This window comes from Pongo pygmaeus, chromosome 1 (genome assembly GCF_028885625.2).
Source record: "Pongo pygmaeus isolate AG05252 chromosome 1, NHGRI_mPonPyg2-v2.0_pri, whole genome shotgun sequence".
In the NCBI taxonomy this organism is placed as follows: Eukaryota; Metazoa; Chordata; class Mammalia; order Primates; family Hominidae; genus Pongo; species Pongo pygmaeus.
The window spans coordinates 181,245,412-181,271,792 of NC_072373.2; the positions used below are offsets into that span (position 1 = coordinate 181,245,412).

At 36.6% G+C, this 26,381-nt stretch overlaps 1 protein-coding gene across 2 annotated transcripts in view; it reads left to right on the top strand.

Moving 5' to 3' along the window:
* Positions 1-26,381, top strand: part of AGBL4 (AGBL carboxypeptidase 4) — a 1,536,119-nt gene that overhangs the window by 786,724 nt on the left and 723,014 nt on the right. For both annotated transcript variants that reach the window (XM_054488559.1, XM_054488570.1), the window contains exon 4: positions 11,188-11,282. In XM_054488559.1, coding sequence (XP_054344534.1) covers positions 11,188-11,282 — 95 coding nt within the window. The remainder of the gene's footprint in view (positions 1-11,187; positions 11,283-26,381) is intronic.

Genomic DNA, 26,381 nt, shown 5'->3' on the forward strand with positions numbered 1-26,381 from the left:
GTGCATTTTATTTCCTAATCTATTTGGGTTTTATTTCTGTATTGGGTGCGAGGTGGAGATCCAGCTTGGTTTGTTCCATATGGATGGCCCATTGATCCAGGACCATTCATCGATAGTTCAAATTTTCATCTGATCTACGATATTGTTTTTGATATGTATTGAGTCTATTCCCAGGCTCTTTGTCGTGATCCATCGGTCTAGCTATACAAATCCATAGCAATGTAAACTAAATTGTTTTAATTACTATAACATTACAGTAAGTCTTGCTATCTAAAAGTCTGTTGCTGCTTTTCTTGGCCTTCTGTACTCCTATATAAACGTTCTAATTAACTTATCAACTTTTACATGCATAAACACACATAGAGACAGACACTTCCAATGGCTTTTTAGTGAATTACATAGATTTTAATAATGAATCTTCGATCTATGACTGTGATAGATTTTTCCATTTACTTAACACTCTGATTTGTCTCAACAATGTTTTATAGTTTTGCGTTTTGAAGTCTTGCACTTTTGATTACATTTATTTATAGGTATCTGATATTTGATACTATCATAATTGGTATCACAATAAAATTTTATTTTCTAATTGTTCACTGTAAGTATATAGCTATACAATTGATTTTTAAAACTTCATATCAATAAATGCCTTTTTGAATTTTATATAATTTTTTAATTGATTATATTACAATTGTACATTTTTTGGGTGTACATGTGATGTTTTGATATATGTATAGAATGTATAATGATCTAATCAGGGTAATTAGGATATACATTACCTCAAACATTTATCTTTTTAAAAAAATTTGTTATAATTTTTTGTGTTTTTTTAACTTTTAAGTTCATGGATACATGTGCAAGTTTGTTACATAAGTAAACCTGTGTCATAGGGGTTTGCTGCACAGATTATTTCATCACTCAGATATGAAGCCTAGTACCAATTAGTTATTTTTCCCGATTTCCATCCTCCCACTTTTTACTCTCCCATAGGCCCCAGTGTGTGTTGTTCCCCTCTGTGTGACCATGTGTTATCATTTAGCTGCCACTTATAAGTGAGAACATGCAATATTTGGTTTTCTGTTCCTACTTTAGTTTGCTAAGGAAAATGGTCTCCAGCTCCATCCATGTCCCTGCAAAATACATGATCTTATTCTTTTTATGGCTGCATAGTATTCCATGGTATATGTGTATGAAATTTGCTTTATCCACTCTATCATTGATGGGCATTTAGTTTGATTCCATGTCTCTGCTTTTTGAACAGTGCTGCAATTAACACATGCATGCATGTGTCTTTATAACAGAATGATTTATATTCCTTTGAATATATACCCAGTAGTGGGATTGCTGGGTCAAATGACATTTCTGTCTTTAGGTTTTTGAGGAATTGCCACACTGTCTTCCAAAATGGTTGAACTAATTTATACTCCCACCAACAGTGTATACTCATTTCTTTTTCTCCACAACCTTGCCATGATCTATTTTTTGACATTTTAATGATAGCCATTCTGACTGGTGTGAGATGGTGTCTCATTGTGGTTTTGACTTGAATTTCTGTAATGATTAGTGATGCTGAGCTTTTTTCCATGATTTTTGGCCACATGTATGTCTTCTTTTGAAAAGCATCTAATCTTGTCTTTTGCCAACTTTTTAATGGGGTTATTTGTTTTTTTCTTGTAAATTTATTTACATTCCTTATAGATGCTGGATATTAGACCATTGTCCAGACTGATAGTTTGCAAAATTTTTTCTCCCATTCTGTAGGTTATCTGTTTACTCTACTAATAGTTTATTTTTGCTTTTAGAAGCTCTTTAGTTTAATTAGATGCCATTTATCAACTTTTGCTTTTGTTGTAGTTGCTTTTGACATCTTTGTCATGAAATCTTTGACTGTGACTATGTCCTGAATGGTATTACCTAGGTTGTCTTCCAGGGTTTTTATAGTTCTCAGTTTTACATTTAAGTCTTTAATCCATCTTGAGTTAATTTTTGTAGATGGTGTAAGGAAGGGGTCCAATTTCAATCTTCTACATATGGCTGGCCAGTTGTTCCAGCACCATTTGCTTAATAAGTAATCATTTCCCCATTGCTTGTTTTTGTCAGGTTTGTTGAAGATCAGATAGTTTTAGGTATGCAGCTTTGTTTCTGGGTTCTCTATTCTGTTCCATTGGTCTATGTGTCTGTTTTTGTACAAATAGCATGCTATTTTGATTACTGTAGCCATGTAGTATAGTTTGAAGTTGGGCAGCATGATTCCTCCAGCTTTGTTCATTTTGCTTAGGATTATTTTGGCTATTTGGGGTCTTTTTGGTTCCATAGGAATTTTAAAATGGTTTTTTTCTAGTTCTGTGAAGAATCTCAATGGTAGTTTAATAGGAATAGCATTGAACCCATAAATTGGTTTGGGCAGTATGGCCATTTTAACAATATTGATTCTTCCTATCCATGAACATGGAATGTTTTTCCATTTGTTCATGTCATTTTTGATATCTTTGAGCAGTGTTTTGTAGTTCTCCTTGTAGGGATCTTTCACCTCCCTTGTTAGCTGTATTCCTAGGTATTTTATTCTTTTTGTAGCAATTGTAAATGGGATTACATTCCTGATTTGGCTTATGGATTGACTGTTTTGTGGTATAGGAATGCTAGTGATTTTTACACTTTGATTTTGTATCCTAAGACTTTACTGGAGTTGTTTATTAGCTTAAGAAACTTTTGGGCTGAGATGATGGGGCTGAGATGAGAGGATTGTGCCATCTGGAAACACGGATAGATGGACTCTTTGTCCTTCTATTTGGATGCCCTTTATTTCTTTCTCTTGCCTGATTGCCCTGGCCAGGTTTTACAATACTATGTTGAATAGGATTGGTGAGAGAGGGCATCCTTGTCTTCTGCCGATTTTCAAGGGAAATGCTTCCAGCTCTTGCCCATTCAATATTTATGTTGGCTGTGGGTTTGTCATAGATGGTTCTTATTATTTTGAGGTATGTTCCTTCAAAACCTAGTTTATTGAGAGTTTTTAACATGAAGTGATGTTTAATTTTATCAAAAGCCTTTTCTGCATCTTTTGAAATAATCATGTGGTTTTTATATTAGTTCAGTTTATGTGATGAATTACATTTATTGATTTGTGTATGTTGAACCAAACTTTAATCTTAGGGATAAGCCCTACTTGATTGTGGTGGATAAGCTTTTTGATGTGCTCCTGGATTCTCTCTGCCAGTATTTTGTTGAGGATTTTTGCATCAGTGTTCATGAAGGTTATTGCCCTGATTTTTTTTTTTTTTTGGTCTCTGCCAGGTTTTGGTGTAGGGATGATGCCAGCCTCATAGAATGAGTTAGGGAGGATTCTTTCCTCCTCAATTTTTTGGAATAGTTTCAGTAGGAATGGTAACAGTTCTTTGTACATCTGCTAGAATTCAGCTGTGAATCCATCTGGTCCCCAGCTTTTTTTGGTTGGTAGGCTATGTGTTACTGCCTCAATTTTAGAACTCGTTATTTGTCTATTCAGGGATTTAATTTCTTCCTGGCTTGGCCTTGGGAGGGTATATGTGTCCAGGAATTTATCCATTTCCTCTAGATTTTCTAGCTTATGTGCATAGGGGGCATAACACCCTGTGTTGGGTGCATATATATTTAGGATAGTTAGATCTTCTTGTTGAATCGAACCTTTTACCATATGTAATGCCCTTCTTTGTCATTTTGGCCTTTGTTGGTTTAAAGTCTGTTTTTTCAGAAACTAGGATTGCAACTTCTGCTTTTTTCTTTTTTTTGTTTGCTTGGTAGATTTTTGTCCATTTCTTTATTTTGAGCCTATGTGTGTCATTGCTTGTGAGATGGGTCTCTTGAAGACAGCATACCATTGGGTTTTGGTTCTTTATCCAGCTTGTCACTCTGAGTCTTTTAATTGGGGCTTTTAGCTCATTTACGTTTAAAGTTAGTATTGATATGTGTGGATTTGATCCTGCCATCATGATGTTAGCTGGTTATTTTGTGGACTTGTTTATGTGGTTGCTTGGTAGTGTCACTGGCCTGTGTATTTCAGTGTGTTTTTGTCATGGCTAGTAATAGTTTTTTCTTTCCATATTTAGTGCTTCCTTCAGGAGCTCTCATAAGGCAAGTCTGGTAGTACCAAATTTCCTCAGCATTTGTTTGTCTGAAAAGGATCTTATTTCTTTTTCACTTATAAGCTTACTTTGGTCAGATATGAAATTCTGGGTTGAAATTTCTTTTATTTAATAATGTTGAATATTGGCCCTAAATCTCTTTTGTCTTGCAGGATTTCAGCTGAGAGGTCTGCTGTTAGTCTGATGGGCCTCCATTTGTAGGTTACCTGACCTTTCTCTCTAGCTGCCTTTAACATTTTTCTTTCATGTTAACCTTGGAGAATCTGATGACTATGTGTCTTGGGATGATCTTCTTGTGAAGTATCTTACTGGAGTTCTCTACATTTCCTGAATTTGAATGTTGGTCTCTCTAGATAAGTTGTGGAAGTTCTCATTGATGATATCCTAAAATAATTTATCCAAGTTGTTTCCATTCTCCCTATCTTTTTCAGGGACAACCAGTCAGTTGTAGATTTGATGCCTTTACATAATCCCATGTTTCTTGGAGGTTTTGTTTATTCCTTTTCATTCTTTTTTCTCTATTCTTGTCTGCCTGTCTTATTTCAGAAAGCCAGTCTTCAGGCTCTGAGACTCCTTCCTCTGCTTGGTCTGTTCTGCTATTAATACTTGCAATTGCATTATGAAATTCTTGTAGTATGTTTTTCTGCTCTATCAGGTCAGTTATGTTGTTTTCTATACTGGTTATTTTGTCTGTCAGCTCCTGAGTTACTTTACTGTGATTTTTATTTTCCTTTTGTTGGGTTTCAATGTACTCCTTTAGCTCAATGATCTTCATTCCTATCCATATTCTGAATGCTATTTCTGTCATTTCAGCCATCTCAGTCCAATTTTGAATGCTTGCTGGAAAGGTGATGTGGTCATTTGGAGGAAAGAAGACACACTGGCTTTTTGAATTTTCAGCGTTATTGCACTGATTCTTTCTCATCTTTGTGTCCTGCAGTCTTTGAGGTTGTTGACCTTTGGATTTTTTTTTTTATCCTGTTTGATGACCTTGAGTGTTTGTGGTATAAGGTAGATTTAGTCAACTGGCTTCGTTTCTGGTAGATTTTAGAGAGCCACCACTCAGCTCCCAACTCCTGGACTGTGTGCTGTAACTCTGGGGGACTTGTATTGGGCCCCAACTTTGTTCTCTAGCTGCTCAAGGTTTGCAGTTCACTGTGCTGGGGGAACTGAGGTACAGCAGCTGCAGCAGAGTGCTGGCAGATGCAGGGGTGCCTGCTTCCCTGCAGGCATTCACTACAGTGGCAAGGCAATGAAGTTTGTGAAGAGGCAGGGCCCCTGCTGGAGACTGTGCATGGTTGCATTGGAGGTGGTGTTGGCTTGGGGGTGGGGTTTTGGCTGGCACAGGACTGGGTGCCTTCTCTGTGCCCCTCAAGCAAGAGTAACTGCTAATGGTGTGAGAGGATCCACTGTGCACTGAGCAGTGTTACTGCAAGGGTGGGGCACTGGCAGGGGTGGGGCTTGCTGGCTCTGTGCCCACCAAGCCTCCATTTGCAATGGCTATGAGCAAGGGAGAGGGAGCAGACTGCACTTTTGTGTGTGGCAGGGCAAGTAAAACAAAATCCACCCATGCAGACACACACCAGCAAAGTGATGTGGGGAGTTGCCTTGGGCTGAGGGGAAGCTGCAGTATGGGGAAGGAGTGTGCAGCTGGTACATGGCCATTGAAACTGCCTCACTGGAGCTCTTCACCAGTCAGACATGGTCTGCTCACACAGAAGATACGGTTTGGGGCCCCAGGGAACCCAAGACTGTCCTGTAAGCAGATGTGGCCAGGCTGGGGACCCAGGAATGGCCAGCAGACAATAGGGTGCTCATGTTGGACCAGCCACATCTGATATGGAAGACTGCCCTGCAAAGATCAGGTCCCTTAGTGATAAAATCTCTTATGGGACCAAGTCAAGCCTAGGGGGATGGTGGTCCCTGGCTATGCTCCACTACAGATGCCCCTGCACCAAACCCTGTGAGCTCCACATCAGCTGGCTTGCTACTTCTACCACTTCTCAAAGCAGCTATCCCTGCCACCTCAATTGTCCATGGTGGTCAAGGGTTCTCCTCCTGCCAGAGTTCCAGAGGCTGATAGTGAGAGTGGGTGACTCCATTCCCCCAGAGCTGTTGTGGTTCAAGAATGAGTTCTGTGCTAGTCGCAGTGGCTCACGCCTGTAATCCCAGCACTTTGGGAGGCCAAGGCAGGCAGACATGAGATCAAGAGATCGAGACCGTCCTGGCCAACATGGTGAAACCATGTCTCTACTAAAAATACACAAATCAGCCAAGCATAGTGGCACACACCTGTAGTCCCAGCTACTCAGGAGGCTGAGGCAGGATAATCGCTTGAACCCAGGAGGTGGAGGTTGCAATGAGCTGAGATCACGCCACTGCTCTCCAGCCTGGTGACAGAATGAGATTCTGTCTCAAAAAAAAAAAAAAAAAAAAAAATTAGTTCCTGTGTGTGGTTCAGGGTTCCCAGCTCTTTCTCCCTTCAGCCCAGCTTCTGTGTCTTTCCTCCATCCATTCTCAGTTTCTTCCCTCTGAAGATCTGTTTAAAGCCTGCCAGTCATCTTAATCCCTCCATGGGAGCCATTCCACTTATTTGAGTCTAGTCAGCCATTTTGCCCTCTCCCTCAAACATTTCTCTTTTCTCTGTGTTGGAGACAATATAATTCTGTTCTAGCTATTTTGAAATATATAATAAATTGTCATTAACTATAATTTTCCTACTGTACTATCAAATACTAAAATTTATTCCTTCTATCCATCTGTATTTTTGTACCCATTAATTAACTTCTCTTAATCCTCCAACTTCGTTAGTGGCCTCTGGTAATCAGCATTCTATTCTCTACCTCTATGAAATCTACTTTTTTGGCTCCCACATCTGAGTGAAAACATGCAATGTTTATCTTTCTATGCCTGGATTGTTTCACTTAATGTTATGACCACCAGTTTCATTCCATTGCTGCAAATGACAGGATTTAATTCGTTTTTTGTATAACATTTCATGTGTATGTATTTTTGAATAATTTTCCACTTTTTATCCATTCATCCATTGATCCACACTTAGGTTGATTCCATATCCTGACTATTGTGAATAATGCTGCAGTAAGCATGGCAGTGCAAATACCTCTTTGATGTACTGATTTCCTTTCCTTTGGATAAATGCTCAGTGATGAGATTGCTAGATCACATGGCAGTTCTCTTTTTAGTATTTTGAGGAACTTGTATACAGTATTCCATAATGCCTGTACTACTTTCCATTCTCACCAACAATATATGAGTGTTCCTTTTTTTCTACATCCTCACCAACATATTTTATTTTTTGTCTTTTTGATAATAGCCATTCTAATTGCGGTGAGATGATACCTCATTGTGGTTTTGATTTGCATTTTTTGATGATTAATGATGTTGATAATTTTTTCATATACCTATTGTCCATTTGTATGTCTTCTTTTTGAGAAATGTCTATTCAGGTCTTTTTCCCATTTTTAAATTTTTTTTGTTTGCTATTGAGTTGTTTGAGTTCCTTATATATTCTGTTTATTAATCCCTTGTAGGATGGATAGTCTACAAAAATTTTCTCCCATTCTGGAGGTTGTCTCTTCATTTTGTTAGTGGTTTCCATTGCTGTGCATAAGCTTTTTTAGCTTGTTGTAATCCCATTAGAATAGTCCCTGCAACTAATGTGAACAATATTAAATGGGAAATGTACTTATGATTGGACAAAAGTATTGCATATATGACAAGACAGAATCAAGGCCATTCTTTAGGACCACACGCAGGCTGTTCACGATACCTTTACCCACATTGGACAACTCTTTGGCCTATACCTGGAATGGAGCTTTCACATTTTCAGTAGCACCATGAGCCCCTTGGTCAGGATGGGCAGTACTCCATTCCTCACATATGACAGCCTTGAAGGTTATGCCTACTCTTAGACTAACAGTGTACTGTGGTCACTATTTACAGAGCTCTGATATAGAGCACCATATTACTGAAACAAGAAGCTCAGGTTAAAAATTTAAATCTAAAGAAAAAATAAAAAGAAAGAAAGAAAGACATTGTAATGCACCAAAAGATCTGGCTTTATTGATGAGAAGGGGAAATGAGAAGGAGAAATAAATATTGAACACCTGTTTAGATCTAGATACAATATGCCAGGTGATTTACTTATATAATCTTACAGATTCTTACAACAACTGTGGTAGGATACCGTCATCATCTCAATTTTGGATGTAAACAATGTCCAAAAAAAAAAAAAAAGAATAATTACCTTTCCTAAACTCACAGAATGTGTAGGGAACTGGGATTCAATCCCAAGTGTATCTGGCTAAAAAGTCTATAATCTTATTCCTCTGAGGCAACAGACTTGGTTTAAATACTTAAATACTAACTCTGCTACTTATTAGTTATATGATTTTAGTTTATTTAATCACATTACCACTCCCTCATCTGTAAACAAGAGGTGAAAAATAGTTCCTGTCTCAAAAAATTCGTTATCCTCAAAACAAATGAGATAATGCATCAAATATCAGAATCTCTGGGGTGGGGCCCAAGCATCTGTCATTTTAAAAGCTATTACTAGTGATTCTAATTTACAACTAGGTTATTCTAATATATAAAACATTGTTCTAATGTGGATGAAGTGTTTAACTCAGAATATGGTACATAGTGTGTGCTCAGAAATTGTTATTATTATTGTTGTGGTTACCATTACCTTATGGATGCATGGATGCCACATCTTCTTATTCATTTTGAGTAAAACCTAATGATTAAGTACAAAATATGGAAATTCAGGGTTTCCTGCACTGTCTGCTTTCTTATACTTTTGAATCTCTCCACCACTAGTGATGTTGCTAAATGGCTGGAAACCATAAAAAATACTTGAACAGGGAATGGTAAGAAATGATGTTACTGTTTCCATGTAATATTATAGAGAAGGTATGATCTTTATGGTCAAAACACCTAAGATTTAAGTCCTAGCTCTACCAATAGTTTGGGGATTTTTGGAGGGCAAGCCACTTTGTTTAAGTGTCAATTTCCTCACATCTAAAATTGGGCTAAAATAAACAACTTTTGTTTATAAATGGAGTAAACAAATAATGTAGCATATTTAAAATACCTGGGAAATTTCCTAGGCACACAGTAGGATGTTAATGATCGGTGCATGTTTCACTTTATTTCTCATTTCTTTATTCCAGCTTTACATATTTACATCATTGCTTTATTAGCTTTCTCTCTGTATTTATCAATAATCTAGAACCTGAAAGTGCAGTATGGCTTCCAGGTTCACTGGAAATGGATCTGACAACTAGAATCTCAGAAAAAAAGGGGGGGGGGATTATGCTCTCTGAGGTTCAAAGGCCATTTGTCCCCTCAATATTGATTTTCTTAAATCAAATACTAGCCAAGACCCTGAGAGAAGTAATTGAATTGACAAAAGGCAAGTCTAGGTTATTAATAATGGAACGGACTTGGACATTCTTGATGACTTAATTTAATGACAGAAGAGAGGTTTGAAACCAAAAGGCCTAGAGATGGAGTAAATGGCTGGTCTCTGAGGAGAAAGGAAAACACAAGTTATCCCTAAAAGCTTATTTCATGGAACAAAGCATTTTATTATAGTCCTAAACATGAGGCCAGATGATATACTTTTGATTTTCTCTTTTTAACAAAACAAAATTTTAAGACTTGAATAATTACCATTAAATTTATTTTTTGCCCTTGTAAAATAGACTTGTTTAGGGTTATGGAATTTTGGAATCTTAGTGATTAACTCAAGAGTAAAAATCATGGGCATCTTATCTGTTTATCCCCTGAATTCAAGTATCAATTCTGTCATCTACTAGTATGACTTCAATCAAGTTAGGTAACCTCTCTGAGCCATAGTGTCTACATTTATTAAATGAGGATGTTAATATTTATTTTTTATGGTTATAGAAGAATATTTCCAATGTTTAAAAAAGTATATAAAATTACTGTCACTTGATACTATATAATACCTCACACAATAAATACTTGTTTAATAAAATAATACATGAATTTTGATGTTTTTGTTTTTTTCACTGTCCCTGGAAAGAAAGGCTAGCCTGTGGTAACCTCTTGAAATCTTTTCTTCTCTCCAGCTATTCTGGCTGCTCTACCTGTAGCTGTCATCATCTCTCCTTTGGACTATTTCGACTATTTCGGTGGTTTTAAGTGTCTTTTTATCACATTTCTCTTCTCTTTCACAGTCTTCCCTCCCCTCTTATGACAAAGTTGTTTGCTGAAACAAAGATCTGATCTTTTAAAATTATACTATCCTCTTGGAAAGGCATCTAGAATGTCATAATCAGTCATTTTAAAGATAAGACCCAGAGATGGGGAGAGATTTACCCAAGTACCTATGGCGCTATAAACGTATGCTGAAATTATAGTTGAGCCTAATACCCTGACCCCTAGTAGAAAATAACAAAGAGAGTATGAAAGAGGATATATATCCTCCAGTTCTAGTCAAAGGGGTTTCAAGTAGTTGTAGAATGTTTTAATTGCAATTTTGTTCTTAGTTACTATTTTTAGTGTTTTTGAACTTTAAATGTACTACTCTTACCCTGATGATAATATGATTTACTTCTATGTAAATTCTAGGTCAGCCAAGAGAAAGGGTACAATTAATAACTAAAACTTATATGACATTCATTGTGTACCAAGTATGGTACCAAATACTGTACATATATTAACTTAATTTAATTATCATCAGAGTCCTGTGAAGTAGGTACTGTTATTATTCCCATTTTTCAGATCAGGACACTGAAACAGATCTTTAGTAGCTTGGCAAGGCCACACAATTGAAAAGCAGTAGAGTTGGTTCTAAAATTCAAGTTTCCAGGTTCCAGAGCTAATGCCTAATTGCTCTGCTTAGCTGGCACAAACACATTACATTCTCATGAGCACTGTGTATTCTCACTATACAATTGCCTGCTAGTCCATGTGGCTTCCTTTAACCCTGTTTCTTATTTCCTGTCTTAATTATCAGGAAGTTGCAATTTGCATAGCATAGTCTTAGATGAACTTCTCCCTCTTTCTTTTTCAGAGGGTCATTTTCAACATTGTTAACTTCAGTAAAACCAAGAGTCTCTATAGAGATGGGATGGCCCCTATGGTGAAATCTACCAGCAGACCAAAATGGTAAGTGATCTACAGAATGGGACCCCTTCCTGGTTAGAAAATTTGTCCCAGACCCCATACATATACACACCTACTAAGGGACCCCCCAAAAAAATTAAAAATAAAAATTTTTAAAAGAAAATTTTACCCAGAGCTCTAGTTTATCTGCTGTACAGCTGAGGATCAGACTTACTGTCACTGAGAAGAATGAGGATGAGTTTCTGTATGGCCATTCTTTGGGTACTGTTCCTGAGAATTTTGGAAATATGGTCCTGTGCTTGGAATGACCAGCATTCAATTATGAGAAAACGCAGTCAGTTATTTGGTAAGCTTCCTGTCCTGTTTGGCTTTTATCATGGTATCTTTGCAAACATAAACAAAGTTGGTTCTTTTTCTTTTTCCTAGCCTAAGCATAGATTATGTATAGTAACTTAGGAGGACATTAGGGACTACAGTTCAGTAGCTTTCTCTTGCTTTGCATGGTTTTTGTGTTTTGTGTGTGTGTGTGTGTGTGTGTGTGAGTGTGTGTATTTTAAAGTTCTATTTGTACCATTGCTATAGTGAGGAGGAGGGGAGTTGGATAGGATTGGTTAATAATTGTAATAATTATGGTAATAATATTAATAATACTAGTAATAATAACTACCTCACTTATTAAAAATCCATTTGGGTCAGATGCTTTATATTTGTTGTTACTATTTCCGCATTTTTGCAAAAGAAATTTTAAATATCCCTATATTACAGATGAAAAAATTGAGGCTAGGAAAAGTTAAGTACTTTATTAAGACCATAAAGAGTAAGGGAGTGCCCTGTGTTATTTATGTTACCCCATAATACCTTTTCAGCCAATTCATTCATTCATTTATTCATTCAACAAACATTGATTGAGTGCAACAAAATGAAAGACTTCAAAGACAAAAACCTGGTATTATTAATCTATTCATCTATCACACAGTAGGTGTTAAGTGAATGCCTGTTAAAATGAACTGAATTTGCTGTGAGAATTTACATGTAAAGTGCCTGGCACTTACTAAGTGCTCAATAAATGGCATCTATTATTAATAGTATTATATAAAACCCTATACAAATGCAATGAATTGTTAATATTGTTATAGCTTTGATCTCTGTTCAAATATTAATGACTAGTGAGAAGATAGTCTCCAAATATCTATATTTATAGCAAACTAGCAATTCATAAATATTGAATTGTGCTTTTATCTCCAAATGATACTTGGCAATTTTCTATAAATGTTGGGCTGAGAAGCTCAGGTTTATAAAGTGTAGGCATTTGATGAGAATAATAAAAACTGTTTATGAAAGGTAAAAATATCTCCTTGGGCATGATTTTTTGCTTTCCTGTATCAAATCAACTAATCTGCTGCTCCTTCTCTCAGTCTTTCTGGGCAAGGGGTAGGCCTTTGCTTTGAGTCTCTGGTTCCAGCCCAAGTACATAATAATAGAAATCATTTCTCTGTTAATAAGCATATATATAGATTAGTACTTTAAACCTTGCAAGTAACAGGACATCTTTGTTGATTTGCTCATGAGGGACTTCGAAATGACATTGTATATATTTTTCCATATTCTGTGTTGGGATCTTGTACAGCAATAATAATTACCATCCATTTTTCCCAAGTGTTAAGTTCTGGAGTCCTTTTTTGTGCTTTTGAAGATGCATAAGCCTTAATTATTTCACTTTGCTTCCTTTTTATCATGAACTATGTTGTGTCTTGTCTGCTAGGGCTCTTGATAACATTTTGAAATTTTATTGGGTCCTTGCTTTTGGATTATGATGCTTTAGAATTAAGTTGGTGCTCTTACGCAATGTTGGCAGGCAATCAGCAGCAGCCGTTATCCAGTCATTGGACTCCTCTAATGGTCTGAAAGAGCCTAAAGTTTCAGAATTGAGTTTGTTGTAGTTTATTAAGCCACTTAGGCATAAGGTACCATAGCACATCACATTGTATATGTAATATCTCCTATTTTTTACCTTACCATCCCCAGAACTTGGATACAAAGCTACTTACATTGCTTCAGAGTTTCCTTTCCTCAAGCCAGATGTTTATATTTTTTTTTACTTCATAGGAATTTATTGAGCACCTTCATGTGCTATGCACTGTTGTAGATATTGGGATATAGGATGACTATGCTATAAAAGATCTGTTCCAAAAAGGAACTTTATATTTAGAATTTTTATTAACTAATCTCTACAAATCATAATTGTTATTCTCTTTGCTACTGTTGAATTTTGAACATCTTTTCTTCCACCTTGGTGCTCTATGTCTAGGACTTTCTTTTATGCTTCGAGTCGGTTACCTACACCCGAACCTATCTCCCAGCAGCCATTATCCTAAATGTTCCCAGGGTTTGATAAGGAAGTGGCTATGGGCTCTCAGAATATTATATATTATTGGCTCCAAGGAGTCTATCCCAATATAGGAATCTTGGCAATGGCCTAACTCAAACCTGAAAAATACCTCGTAGATCTCAAATTTATAGTATCTTCTCCAGTGTCTTTCTAATTCTAGCTTTCCCAATACCAAGGCAATCACTATAACAAAAAAAGTTTGTAATACTTTACTTGTCTAGGGTATTACCTCCTTTGATATTCCAAATAAGTCATGGAAAAATTCTTTCTTTAGGATAAACACTAAAAATCTGAAATTTCTTGGATATTATATATATAATTTGGAATATATATGTATGTATGTGTATATATATATGTATGTGTGTGTATATATATAAAAATTGGGAAAACACCCTTTTTTCACCTTTTCAAGATGAAACAAACATTCTTCTTCACCTCTTATAGGCGGCTGTAACAGGTACCAAGGCCTTCAAGTCTTAGCATAGACCGGTAGTTAATTAGTTATAGAAAGCAAACCAACACGAGATACAACTGGAAAACTATTATGTAAATATATGGCCACTCAAGGCTGTTCTGCCTTGAGGAGACATCTAGCAGCAAATGGAGAAGCTGGAAGATTCAGAAGTTTTCTGCCTGTTTTAGTTCATTCCAATTTTATTTACATATTAGACTTCCTAAGGATTAAATAATTACATATTAGATTTCTTAAGGATTGTGTTTAGGGCTCTGTAGCATCAGGTTTCTGATGCTCATAACTAATATTTCTTAACAGTGTCCAAGTCTCATAACTCATTAATATTTCTTAACAGTGTTCATTGCTGTGTGCTAGGCACTGCTAGGAACTGGCATTGCAAGACAACTAAGAACTGTATCTTCACCTCTACAGAAACTGAGGCTGGGAGTATTTACATAACTAGTAAGTGGTAGCACCAGCCAGAAACCACATGATTCCAAGTTTACTGTTCCTCTGATATTCCATGCATGGGGATGTTGGAAGAAGGAGACAAAAAGAAGCAAGGGGTAGCATGCTGTTGTGGGGCCTTTGGATAATCTGAAATAACTTATTGGATTGGCTTTTTCATTATAGTAGATTGAAAAGATTGGACTAGATCTTAGAGATGGCTTCCATTTAACATTTTTATTGATCATCTACTCTGTGCTAGATCCTGGGATGATTAATATCAGTGTGATTAAGATTATTTATTTAAAGATGTTACCTTTTTAGAGGTTGGAATGAAACACAAAAATAAATAGGTACAATGTAGAGAACATTGTGCTAAGAATCATTAGCATATAAAGCATGCAGTGGGATTAGAGAAGAGGAAGAAAATTATACTATTAAGGTCATGAGGAGAAACTGAGACACGCTAAGGACCAGGTGATATTTCAGCTATATCTCAAGGAATGGAAAGTGGATAAAATTAAGGAAATGGGATTCCAGGTGGAAGAAATAACATGATGAGCCATGCTACCTCTTTCATTAGCCTGTTTTCTCACTGTAAAAAGTACATAATAATACTTCCTCCCAGCGTTGTTATACGAAACAGATATGAAATGAATGTGGAAATACTTTTTAAAGTCTGAAGTGTGTTATTAAACAAATTTCCTGTTTTTTTCCTTTCTTGTAATTCGCCCAAGACTGATTGAGTATTATTTCTTCTTTTTCTCCCTCCTCTCTTTCTTCCCTCCTTCTGCTTATCAATAAATGCTTACTGAGTAGTTAAAATGAACCAGGAACTATGCAAGGCATTAAAACGTAACAGTGACGAGAGAGATATGTTTCATAGTCTCATAGTTTATAGTCTACTATGCTAAACATTAATTATGTAGCTCTAGTAAAGTATGATAACTGTTATAATGAGAACTTTGTAATAACAGTTATAATTTAAATACTACATAGCATTTAAGACTTCATATACACCAAGGATAAGTGACCTTCCTTAGGAAGTATTGTTTGTACTAAAAGCTGAAACAGAATGTGCTTGAAGGCCAAAACAATGAGGGAGAACATTTTATCTTTGATGAGAAAAGGCCAACATAATTGAAACATTAAATTCTGAGGAGAAAGTGATTGGAGAGATTATTGAGGTGAGCCTTATAAACCAAGCTAAAGAGTAGGACTTGATTCTAACGACAATGGAAATAAATTAAAATGATTAAATGGGGGCAGGACATGATCAGATTGGCAGTTTAGAAAGATCAGTCTTGCTGCTGAATGGGGAATATTTTGGAGAGGATGAAAATTATTTGGATGTTTTTGCAATATACCTTAGGCTACAGCTAATGATGGATTGGGGTGGTAACAGTAGTGATAAAACAAGTGGATGGTTTTCAGGGATAATGGAAGATTGAATCAATTTAGCTTTGTGGTAGACTAGATGTGGAGAGGAAAAGAGAAGGAGGAGTCCTGGATGATTCCCAGATTTTCTGGCATGAGCAACAGAAGGGATGATGTCATTTACTGAAGATAGGGACCATAGGAGGAGAAACAGTTTAGAAAGATTTGGCTGGATAAGGGAGAGGATGAGTTTAGCCTGGGAAACATTAAGCTAGAAGTGCCTGGAAAACATCCAAGCAGAGATGTCAGGTAGGTAGTATGGTATATTGGTAAGAGACTCAAGAGAGGAATATGGAAGTATGGATTAAGGTGTCATCAGTCTACAGGTAATAACCGGAATGGTAGGAGAAGATGTGATTTCTCAGGGAGGCCATGAGAAGAGAGATTAGGATAAGGCTCTGAGAAATCCCTACATTTAAAGGCCAGGTAGAGGATAAGAGGCCCACAAAGGAGGATGAGAGGGACTAGCCACAGAGATGGAAAAAAAAAAGAAAGAAAGAAAATGTAGTGTCATGAAACCAAAGAGCGAAGTCTTTTTGAACAGGGTGGAGGGACTAATACTGCCAACTGCTACCTAGGTCAAAGATAATTAAAGCATGTAGTGACATGGAGGTCTTGAGAGGCTTTCATGAGTGCACTTTTAGTGATCTGGTGGGTGGTAGGAATTCAAGCCAGGTCATGTGGATGAAGGAGTGAATTGGAGGATGGAGAATGTATGAAGAAATGGAGACAGTAAATATGGACAGCTCTCGCAAACATTTAGCTACAAAATTAAGTGAAAAAGATATAGGCTTATGGGATAGACAGCAAGTAAACATAATTTTAACATTCTTTGAATGAAATGCAGTGATAGAGGTATGTACACCTAGCAATAGATTCATACTTTCTATAAGTCTTAATGTAGTAATGTTTAGCCTTGCTCCTGTCAAAATTTTAAAATTTTGAAATTAGTGGTGTCTTTTGTGAAATATTGGGGGCTTTACTCTATTATTAAAAACAAAAATTTATATTTTACTTGAGAAATTATAAATTTATAAATTAATATTTTGTAAAACAAAGTCATACTTAATTTTTTCTCATAGCAAAAAAAAGTCATACATTTAAAATTAAATTACATCCTCTGTTCCACACATACTTACTCTCTTTTTCTGTCTTATTTTTTACATTGCACTTATTACCATCCAACAAACTGCAATGTATTATTTACTTATTATCTGTCTCCCCCTCTGTTGCAAACTAAGCACCACAGGGGTAAGGATTTTTGTCATTTCTATACACTTCTATATTTCTAGCATCTAGAACTATGCCTGGTATATAACAGGTATTCAATAAATGTCTATTTATAAATTAATTCAGTATCTTCCACTAAACTTAATGATTATTTTTAATTTTACATTTTCCTTTTTACTTTTTTTCTTACACACATTTTAACACGGAAACAGCTAAATGTATATACTCATTTGTATGTTGATCTTTTCATTTGACATTGTATCAAAAACAATTTTAATATTTTTCTCTAAGTATTAATCACACCATGTTTGAATAATAATGATTTCTACTTTTTTAATGTATCATGATTTCCTGTATCATATTCCTATTGCTGGGCATTTAGATTTTCCATATTTTTCTAAAGTATAATAGATAATAAATACCACATAGGTTTTAGGTTTGTTAAATAATTTTTTACAAGCAGCTTCTAAGAGATAGACTATAAGGTTAATGTCTATAAACTCTTGTTATACATGTTCTCCAAAAATGTTGTACCAATTTAAAATATTGCTATTGGTCTATCACTGCATCAGTTTTATTGCAATTTGGACAGCATTAAAAATTGGCATTAAAAAAATGGTTACTTTAGGAGCCATAAAATGATCTATGTTTTTTTTTTTCATTTCAATTTTGTATCTTAAGAGTATTGGCATTAATGTAATGCCATAAAATCAAGTTTTCGAAAATGAATATTTCTGCATTAAAAAGAAAAGTTAAAATATTACATTCTGGTTCTGGGACATGATGGAGTAGACATACTTCCCTCTATTTCTAGAGTGCAGCTAAAACTATACACAGCATTTATGAAACAAACATAGAAAACTCTGAAAGGTGGAGAGAAGAGGGAAGACTACTTAGGTTCCTTAGGACCTAAGAAATGGTATTGTGTGAGTTCTGTGGGTTTCCTTTTTGCCACATGTATGCCAAAATAGTTATTGGAGAACCTGGCAACCTGGAAATGCCACAGGTACAGACAAATAAAAGGTGCTTCCCAAAATATTTTCATACTAAATGAAGGACCAGAAAAAGGGCAGTCTAGCATGAGAGATTATTGTGAGACAATGTTCACCTACTCCAGCCAAACACAATGGGGAAAATAAATAAACTGCATCCACATTTCTACTTTCACCAACAAAGGGCTAGTAGGAAGCACAGACTTTTGTCTTTGCCACCACCCCACTCCCCAATAGGTGGTGTCAGAAAAAAATAAGAAACAGGACTTTCATTCTGCTGGGTGGTAATGAATTCCCTCCTTCCTCTTCATGGTGTCAGATCACATGGGGAATGTGACCTTCCACCACCCACTTAAGAATGGGCTCAATAGCTGAGTACAGACGACAGAGAAGAGAATAAGTGAACTTGAATATGGAACAATAGAAGTTACCCACTATAAACGAAAATGAAAAGAACAGTCTTAAAAGAAACATGAACAGAGCCTCAAGGACCTATGGGATGCTAACAAAAGATTATAGCATTCATGCCATTGGAATTTCAGAAAGATAGGAGAGAGTGAGACTAAAAATAAATGTTTAAAATGGATGAAATCATCCCAAATTTTGCAAAACACATAAACCTACAAATTTGAGAAACCAGGTGAACCTCAAACAAAAAATCCATGCCAAGAAATGTGATAATTAAATGTGTGAAAATTAAAGACAAAGAAAGAATCTTGAAAACAGTAAGAGAAAAATGATACCTTATCAATAGGAAAAGAATGGAATACAGCAGACTTCACAACAGAAACTATTGAAGCCTGAGTAAAGTGGCACAATGTTTTTCAAATGCTAAAAGAACATCAACCTGGACCCTTTTATCCAGCAAAAATATCCATTAAGAATGAAGGAGAGATCAAGACATTCTAGATAAAATAAAACTAAAGGTATTTGTTGCCAGCAGACTTATTCTAAAAGAATGGATAAAGGAAGTTCTTCAAACAGGAAGAAAATTTTAAAAGGACTCTTAGTATATCAGGAAGAAACAACAACAAAAAGAATAAAAATATAGGTAAATACCATAGAACTTTTTTTCTGTGTTTTCTAAATATGCCTTATATTGAAGCAAAAATTATAACATTGACATGGTTCTCAGTATATGTAGAAGAAATATTTAACAGAATTACATGTAGAAAGGTAAAAGGACTTAAAATGAGGTAGAGTTTCTACACTTCACTCAAATTGGTAAATGTCAACACCGGTAGACTGTGATAGGTTTTATATATATATATATATAAAATGTAATATTGAGGAAAAAAAAGATGAGTGACTCTATTAGTCTGTTTTTATGCTGCTGATAAAGACATACCTAAGACTGGGAATAAAAAGAGGTTTAATGGACTTACAATTCCATGTGGCTGGGGAGGCCTCACAATCATGGCAGAAGACAAAGAAGAGCAAGTCATATCTTACATGGATGGTGGCAGGCAGAGAGAGCTTGTGCAGGGAAACTCCCATTTTTTTTTTTGGTTTTTTTTTTTTTTTGAGAAGTAGTCTCCCTCTGTGGCCCAGGCTGGAGTGCAGTGGCACGATCTTGGCTCACTTGCAAGCTCCACCTCCTGGGTTCACACCATTCTCCTGCCTCAGCCTCCCAAGTGGCTGGGACTACAGGCACCCGCCACCATGTCCAGCTAATTTTTTTTTTTTTGTATTTTTAGTAGAGATGAGGTTTCACCATGTTAGCCAGGATGGTCTCGATCTCCTAACCTCATGATCCGCCCACCTCGGCCTCCCAAAGTGCTGGGATTACAGGTGTGAAAAATCTCCCGTTTTTTAAAACCATCAGATCTCATGATTCCCTATCAGGAGAAAAGTGCAGGAAAGGCTCACCCCCATGATTCAATTACCTCCCCCTGGGTTTCTCCCATGACGTGAGAATTGTGGGAGTTACAATTCAAGAGGAGATTTGAGTGTGGACACAATCAAACCATATCACTGACTATAAAGGGGTAGCATATGGTAGATTTTTTGGTAATAGTATCCCATTATGTATCTTGATTGTGGTGGTGGTTACAGGTGACAAGATGACATAGAACTATACACACATATTGTGCCGATGTAAATTTCCTGGTTTGATATTGTACTATACTAATAAAAGATGCAGCCTTTGGGGAAACTTTGGGGGAACCATGGTGAAGAGCTCACAAGACCTCTCTGAACCATTTTTCCAAATTCATGAGAATTTTGAATTATCTCCAAACAAAAAGCAACAAAATAAAACCCACATTACCTCACCTAACTACTGTCTCTACACAAAAATGTCCCCAAACCATACAAATATTTTATAGAATGTCAAAAATCCCAGAAGGATCTGAGACTTCCCAGAGATTGAATGAGGGGTGAGAAGACACATGAAGAGAAGCCCTTTATAGCCATAGATGTTACAAAATGAAGAACTCTAGAAATCCTTAAGAATGAGCTGGGTGTGGTGGCTCACACCTATAATCCTAGCACTTTGGGAGACCGAGGAGGGTGGATCAGTTGAGGTCAGGAGTTTGTGACCAGCCTGGCCAACATGGTGAAACCCTGCTTCTAATACAAAAAAAAAATTAGCCAGGCATGGTGGTGGGCACCTATAATCCCAGCTACTCAGGAAGCTGAGGCAGAAGAATCACTTGTTCCTGGAAGGAGGAGATTGCAGTAAGCCAAGATCGTGCCACTGCACTCCAGCCTGGGTAACAGAGTGAGACTCCATCTCAATCAATCAATCATCAATAAATAAATAAATAAATAAATCCTTCAAAATGAATAATTTGACCTGAGAAAAAGAAACATGTTCAACTAGAAATAGGGTAGGGTGGTGGGGATAATATAGACTTGAGTTTATATTTTATCTCTGGGTCTTCTACTAACTCATGGAATGAGCCAGGAGTAAGGTAACTTAACCTCTCTGAGCCACCATTTTCACACAGAGCACAGTGAGGTTGTCCACTCTAGATGATTTTCATACTGTGCTCTCTGGAGAGTTCTTGTACAGGGCAAGAAAGAAACCCAGGGAAGATGTAGGCCATCCTCTTCTATTTCCACTAGAATGGATGTGCTTTTTTCTGCTCCCCTTATAAGTGATATGAACCAATTTATTTAAAGAGATACACTACTTTCTTCTGCCTTGTATATAAAATGGAGATTATTATTCATAGTCTTTCATCTGGGGAAATAGAATCTAGAAGATATATGGCTTACTCAGGTAAGTACACAACAGAGCCTTGGGCCCGCATGGGACTGATTTGCAGGCCAAATCACTTTCCTGAATGCATTCACACTGCTTCTGTTTGGCTTTACTCCAAGAAAAGGGGATGAAATGTGACAACTTGATGCAGGGAAAAAGCACTGACTTTGCCATCAAATGGTCAAACCCAAATTCAAATCTTAGCTCCTGCCCTTGGGCAACAGGAATAATAGCTACCATTAGTTAGCCTTAAATAATACAGAGATTGTGCTATTGTGCTGCTTAAATTCTCTCTCCCATAGCAGACAGGCCAGAACATGAGTGAGAAAACCTAGTATTTGTGGGGTGTGGTGCTGTTATCGCTGATATCCTGGAAGGAAGGACCTGAGCCTTACTGATTAGCCATCCCAGTGCCTTTATTTTGCACACAAAGAGACTAAGGGACAGAGAAGTATTTGTCTAAATATTCCAACTACTATACAAGAATGAGTTTTGAACCCAGGCTTTCTAATGTTTTTCCATAATATGAGACAGCCTACATAACAGTTTATTGTCACAAAAGATTTTGCATCATGATATTCTCATAGTTGCTCTAAGAGACAGAAAAATCAGAGATTGTTATGACCATTTTACAGGTGAAGAAACCAGGGCTCAGAAAAGGGTCTTACAGCTAGTCAGGGGCAGAGCTAGAACTCCGTCCCAAATCTATATGACCCTTAGCTATGCCGTTTCCATTACCTACTCCTGACGCATAGGGTGATCAACCTTTCTAGTTTGCCTGGAACTCTGGGCTTTCCTGAGATATAGAAGTTAAGGCCTTAGTTTTCAATTGGGAATGTCCCTGGAGAAAATCAAGACAAATTGGTTACCCAACTCCTGAGTGAGCAGGGAGAAATGAAGACTTAGGGAGGCAACTGTAGAGACAAAACAGGGAAAAGACCCTGGAAAAATAAAACACAAAGGCCACAAAAAACAAATTGCCATAGTCCACTGATACTCTATAATCAGTTTTATCATTAATCTCCCTGCTTTCTCTACCTGTAGACATCCTGTACACCAATGCTGTTTTATATACCTCAAACTTTGCACATATTCTCCCTATGCCTGAAATATGTTCCCATGTTCACTTCTCCTTTTTCCCTAGAGGATTTCTATATATACTTTAGGCCTCAACTTACATACCATTTCTTTGTAGAAAGTTTCATCATTTGAACTATCAAGATGGGATTAGGTGCCCAGATACAGACCTTCCTCCTGTCAATGCAATGCTGTGTCATATTTTCCTATGGATTTACTTCCTTCCCTTCAAATGTTAAGTTCCTTGAGGGCATATGACAAATTTATTTTTCATGTCCCAGTGCCTGCCTATGTTTGGGTAGGCCAACTGTAATATTGGATTGACCATAAGGTATCTAATGGATCAAGCAAATACAAGTTTATTTCTTCCACATGAACAGATGGACAGGGCAACTTTCAAACATACCATCATTCAGGAACCCAGGCTGACTATCATCTTCAATTCATAGTTTCCAGGGTCACCTGGGCATCGTCTCTATTCTAGCCAGCCAGATGGGAAAATGTAGAAACAGCCCACATGGGTGCTTTTTATTAGTAGTACTGAAAGTGACTTTCAGTCAAATTCCATTGGCTAACCTGTAGTTTAATGGCCACATCCAACTCTAAAGGAATTTGTGAAATGACATTTAGCTGTGTGTGCAGGAAGAAGTGGAGAACATGGATTTTGGTAGTTAACTGGTAGAGTCTGCTTTACTTCAAATATTTACTCAAATATTTATTAAATGATTGAATGAATTCATCCTTAATAGCACACATCACATATTATTGTCCCTATAAAGAATTTCCTAATTCTACCAAGAAAATACTATGTCTGAACCATTTTTATGGCACTTAGCTTACTCTGCCTAAATTACAGTTATTTGTGCACATATGTTACCTGCCATCAAAAATTCCAGTTGCAAATTCCTTGAGGACAGTGTCTGTTATGTGAAGCAGTGAAGTCCAATAGGAAAAGTACTGACTTTGGAGTCATAGAGCCTCAATCTGAGTACCAGTTCTGCCAGTTATTGCAAGTATCCCAGTTCTGCCAGTCTTGGGCACTTTCCTTGGCCTTCTGAGCCTCAGTTGTTGTTATTAATATTCACTCTATTCAGTCTATTTCTTTTGGGCCTCTACTGATCTTTTTGGTTATAAATCAACACCTTGAATTGTCTTTCAATTAGTAGTAACTTTTAAACATGATAATTAAATCAGATTGGATTTATTTGGGGCCATATGTTTACCTTTTAGGGTAATTAAGTGGTTGGACCAGGAACAGAAACCAGGGATTTCCAAAGGGCATGTTTTTCCCTGTGATTTATGAAGTCAAAGTATGATCAGACATTTACCTCAACTAGATTTGGGGGTTCAGATTTGTGATGATGAAAGAAATAATCAGAGACATGCTCAAAGATTTGTTTTTAAGGATGTTCATGGCAGTGTACATTATAATTGGGAAAAACTATAAATTATCCAAGTACCCATCAGTAGTGATTGGTTAAATATATTTGGAGCATCCTAAGATGAAGTAATTAAAATCTTTTAAACAAAAGAATATTTTAAAACAAAGCTAAATATCATATATACACTTAATGTATAAACAAATATTTTTAGTGGTTTATTTTGAGTGTTTTTTCTCTTTTGTGTGTGTTCTTTTTTATTATCTGCAAAATATTTAAAACTAAATATCATTGCTTTCATAATTTCAAATTTATTTATGATTAACAAAACAAAAAACCATAAAGTCAGCAGTACAAAAGTCACTCTGACTTTCTGTAGTCCTTTTTTCTATTTTTTTATTTTTTTATTTTGAGATGGAGTCTCACTCTGTCGCCCAGGCTGGAGTGCAGTGGCACCATCTCGGCTCACTGCAAGCTCTGCCTCCTGGGTTCATGCCATTCTCCTGCCTCAGCCTCCTGAGTAGCTGGGACTACAGGCGTCTGCCACCACGCCCAGCTAATTTTTTTGTATTTTTAGTAGAGATGGGGTTCATTTCAACATGTTAGCCAGGATGATCTCGATCTCCTGACCTCATGATCCACCCACCTCAGCCTCCCAAAGTGCTGGGATTACAGGCTTGAGCCACCGCGCCCAGCCAACTTTCTGTGGTCCTTTTATGCAGATCATATTCTTCTTGAGTCCAAAGTTACTCACATTATTAATGTTGGAAAGACCCTTGAATTTAGGGTTTATAATCTTGCAATCTCTCCATATGTGCCAACCAGATGTGGGTCTGATCAAGTTTCTGTCTTTTAGTTTCGTAAAGGCTTTATCAAGATATAACTAATATACTGTATAGTTCACTTATCTGAAGTGTACATTTAATGGTTTTTAATATACCCAGAGTTGTGCAACCATCACTGCAATTAATTTTAGAACATTTTCATCACTCCCCCCAATGGAAACCTGTATGCATTGGTAGCTACTCCCACTTACCCAACCTCCCAGAATTTATGATGGGGTTACAATCTGATAAACCCATCATAAGTTGAAAACATTGAAAGTCAAAACTGCATTTAATACACCTAACCTACATCATAGCTTAGTCTTTCCTACAGTAATGTGCTCAGAACACTTAACAAAAGCCTACAGTTGTGCAGAGTCATGTAACACAAAGCTGATTTTATAATAAAGTGTTGAATACCTTATATAACTTATTGAATAGTATAATGAAAATGAAAAACAGAATGACTGTATGGGTACTTGAAATACAGTTTCTACTAAATTTGTATCACTTTCACATCATCACAAAATCAAATACTCCTAAGTAAAACCATCATAAGTTTAGAGACTGTCTGTATTTTGTTCTGTGTATGGTATATGTGTGTGTGAGGTGAATGTGGTATGTATGGGTTTGTGTGTATGTGTATGAGTGAGTAATGTGTATGAGTGAGTAATGTGTATGTGCACCTGCATACCTATGCCTCTTTTGCATCAGGTTCAGGCTGGTGACACCACTTAAATACTGCACTTTCTGCATCTCCCAAAGAAAGAGTCTTGCTGAGACAGATCTTGCTTGGTAGCAGCCTGCATTCCACCCTATGATCTGCTGCTAACTAGGCAGTTGTGCTGGTGGTCCCCCAGGGTCTCCAAGGTTGAAGAAAAACGGTATCTCTAGCAAAGTGGTCTGGGATAGAATCCAGTCTTGGAGTTTAGACTGCCACGAGTCTCCTAAGTATTGCGCTTAATTATTATAGAGGATTTTGAAGAGGACAGACTCCTTCCCTAGCAATTCACCTTTTCTTCCTGATCCCTCTTTATGAAACCAACTTCTGAAGCCAAGTTCTACCACTTACTTATTGACTGACTGAGCAATTTGTGTAACTTTCCTGAGCCTTTGTTTCCTTAGATATAAAATGGAACCAATAATATCCTTCTTCCAAATCTTATTGTTTAAGAATTAAGGCTATGTGACCCTCCTTAAATATTGTAGCTATAAGAATTACTGTTCAATTTACTAATTTTTCATAAAACCCTACATAGTCTCCAGAACCTAAGGCCAATCCATGAATGTCTGCTTTTATTACCAGACCTTTTTTTTTTTTGCCCATTCTAGAAATATTTAATTTGATAGAAGAAATTAATAAGGGTACTTGGATCATAAACAGAATACTTTTTGCTCTTTGGCTTATGATCAAGTATATCAGAAAGAATAAAATGATTTAACTGTAACCCAGATGTGCTTTAATATTAGGGAGTTGGAGGTGGGGAGGAAAAAACATAAGCTCACAAAATAGCACATTATAAAACCCAGTCATTGAAAGAAGAGGTAACTGAAATAGAAGGGATAACCTCCCACTCACTCTAGTGAGAAGAAAAGGAACAATTAAAATGAATATATTAGGGAGAATATTATTTTTATTTCAATATTTCCATTATATTTCCTCCAATTATGTGCTGAATAGAGTTCTTTAGTGCAACTGAAACC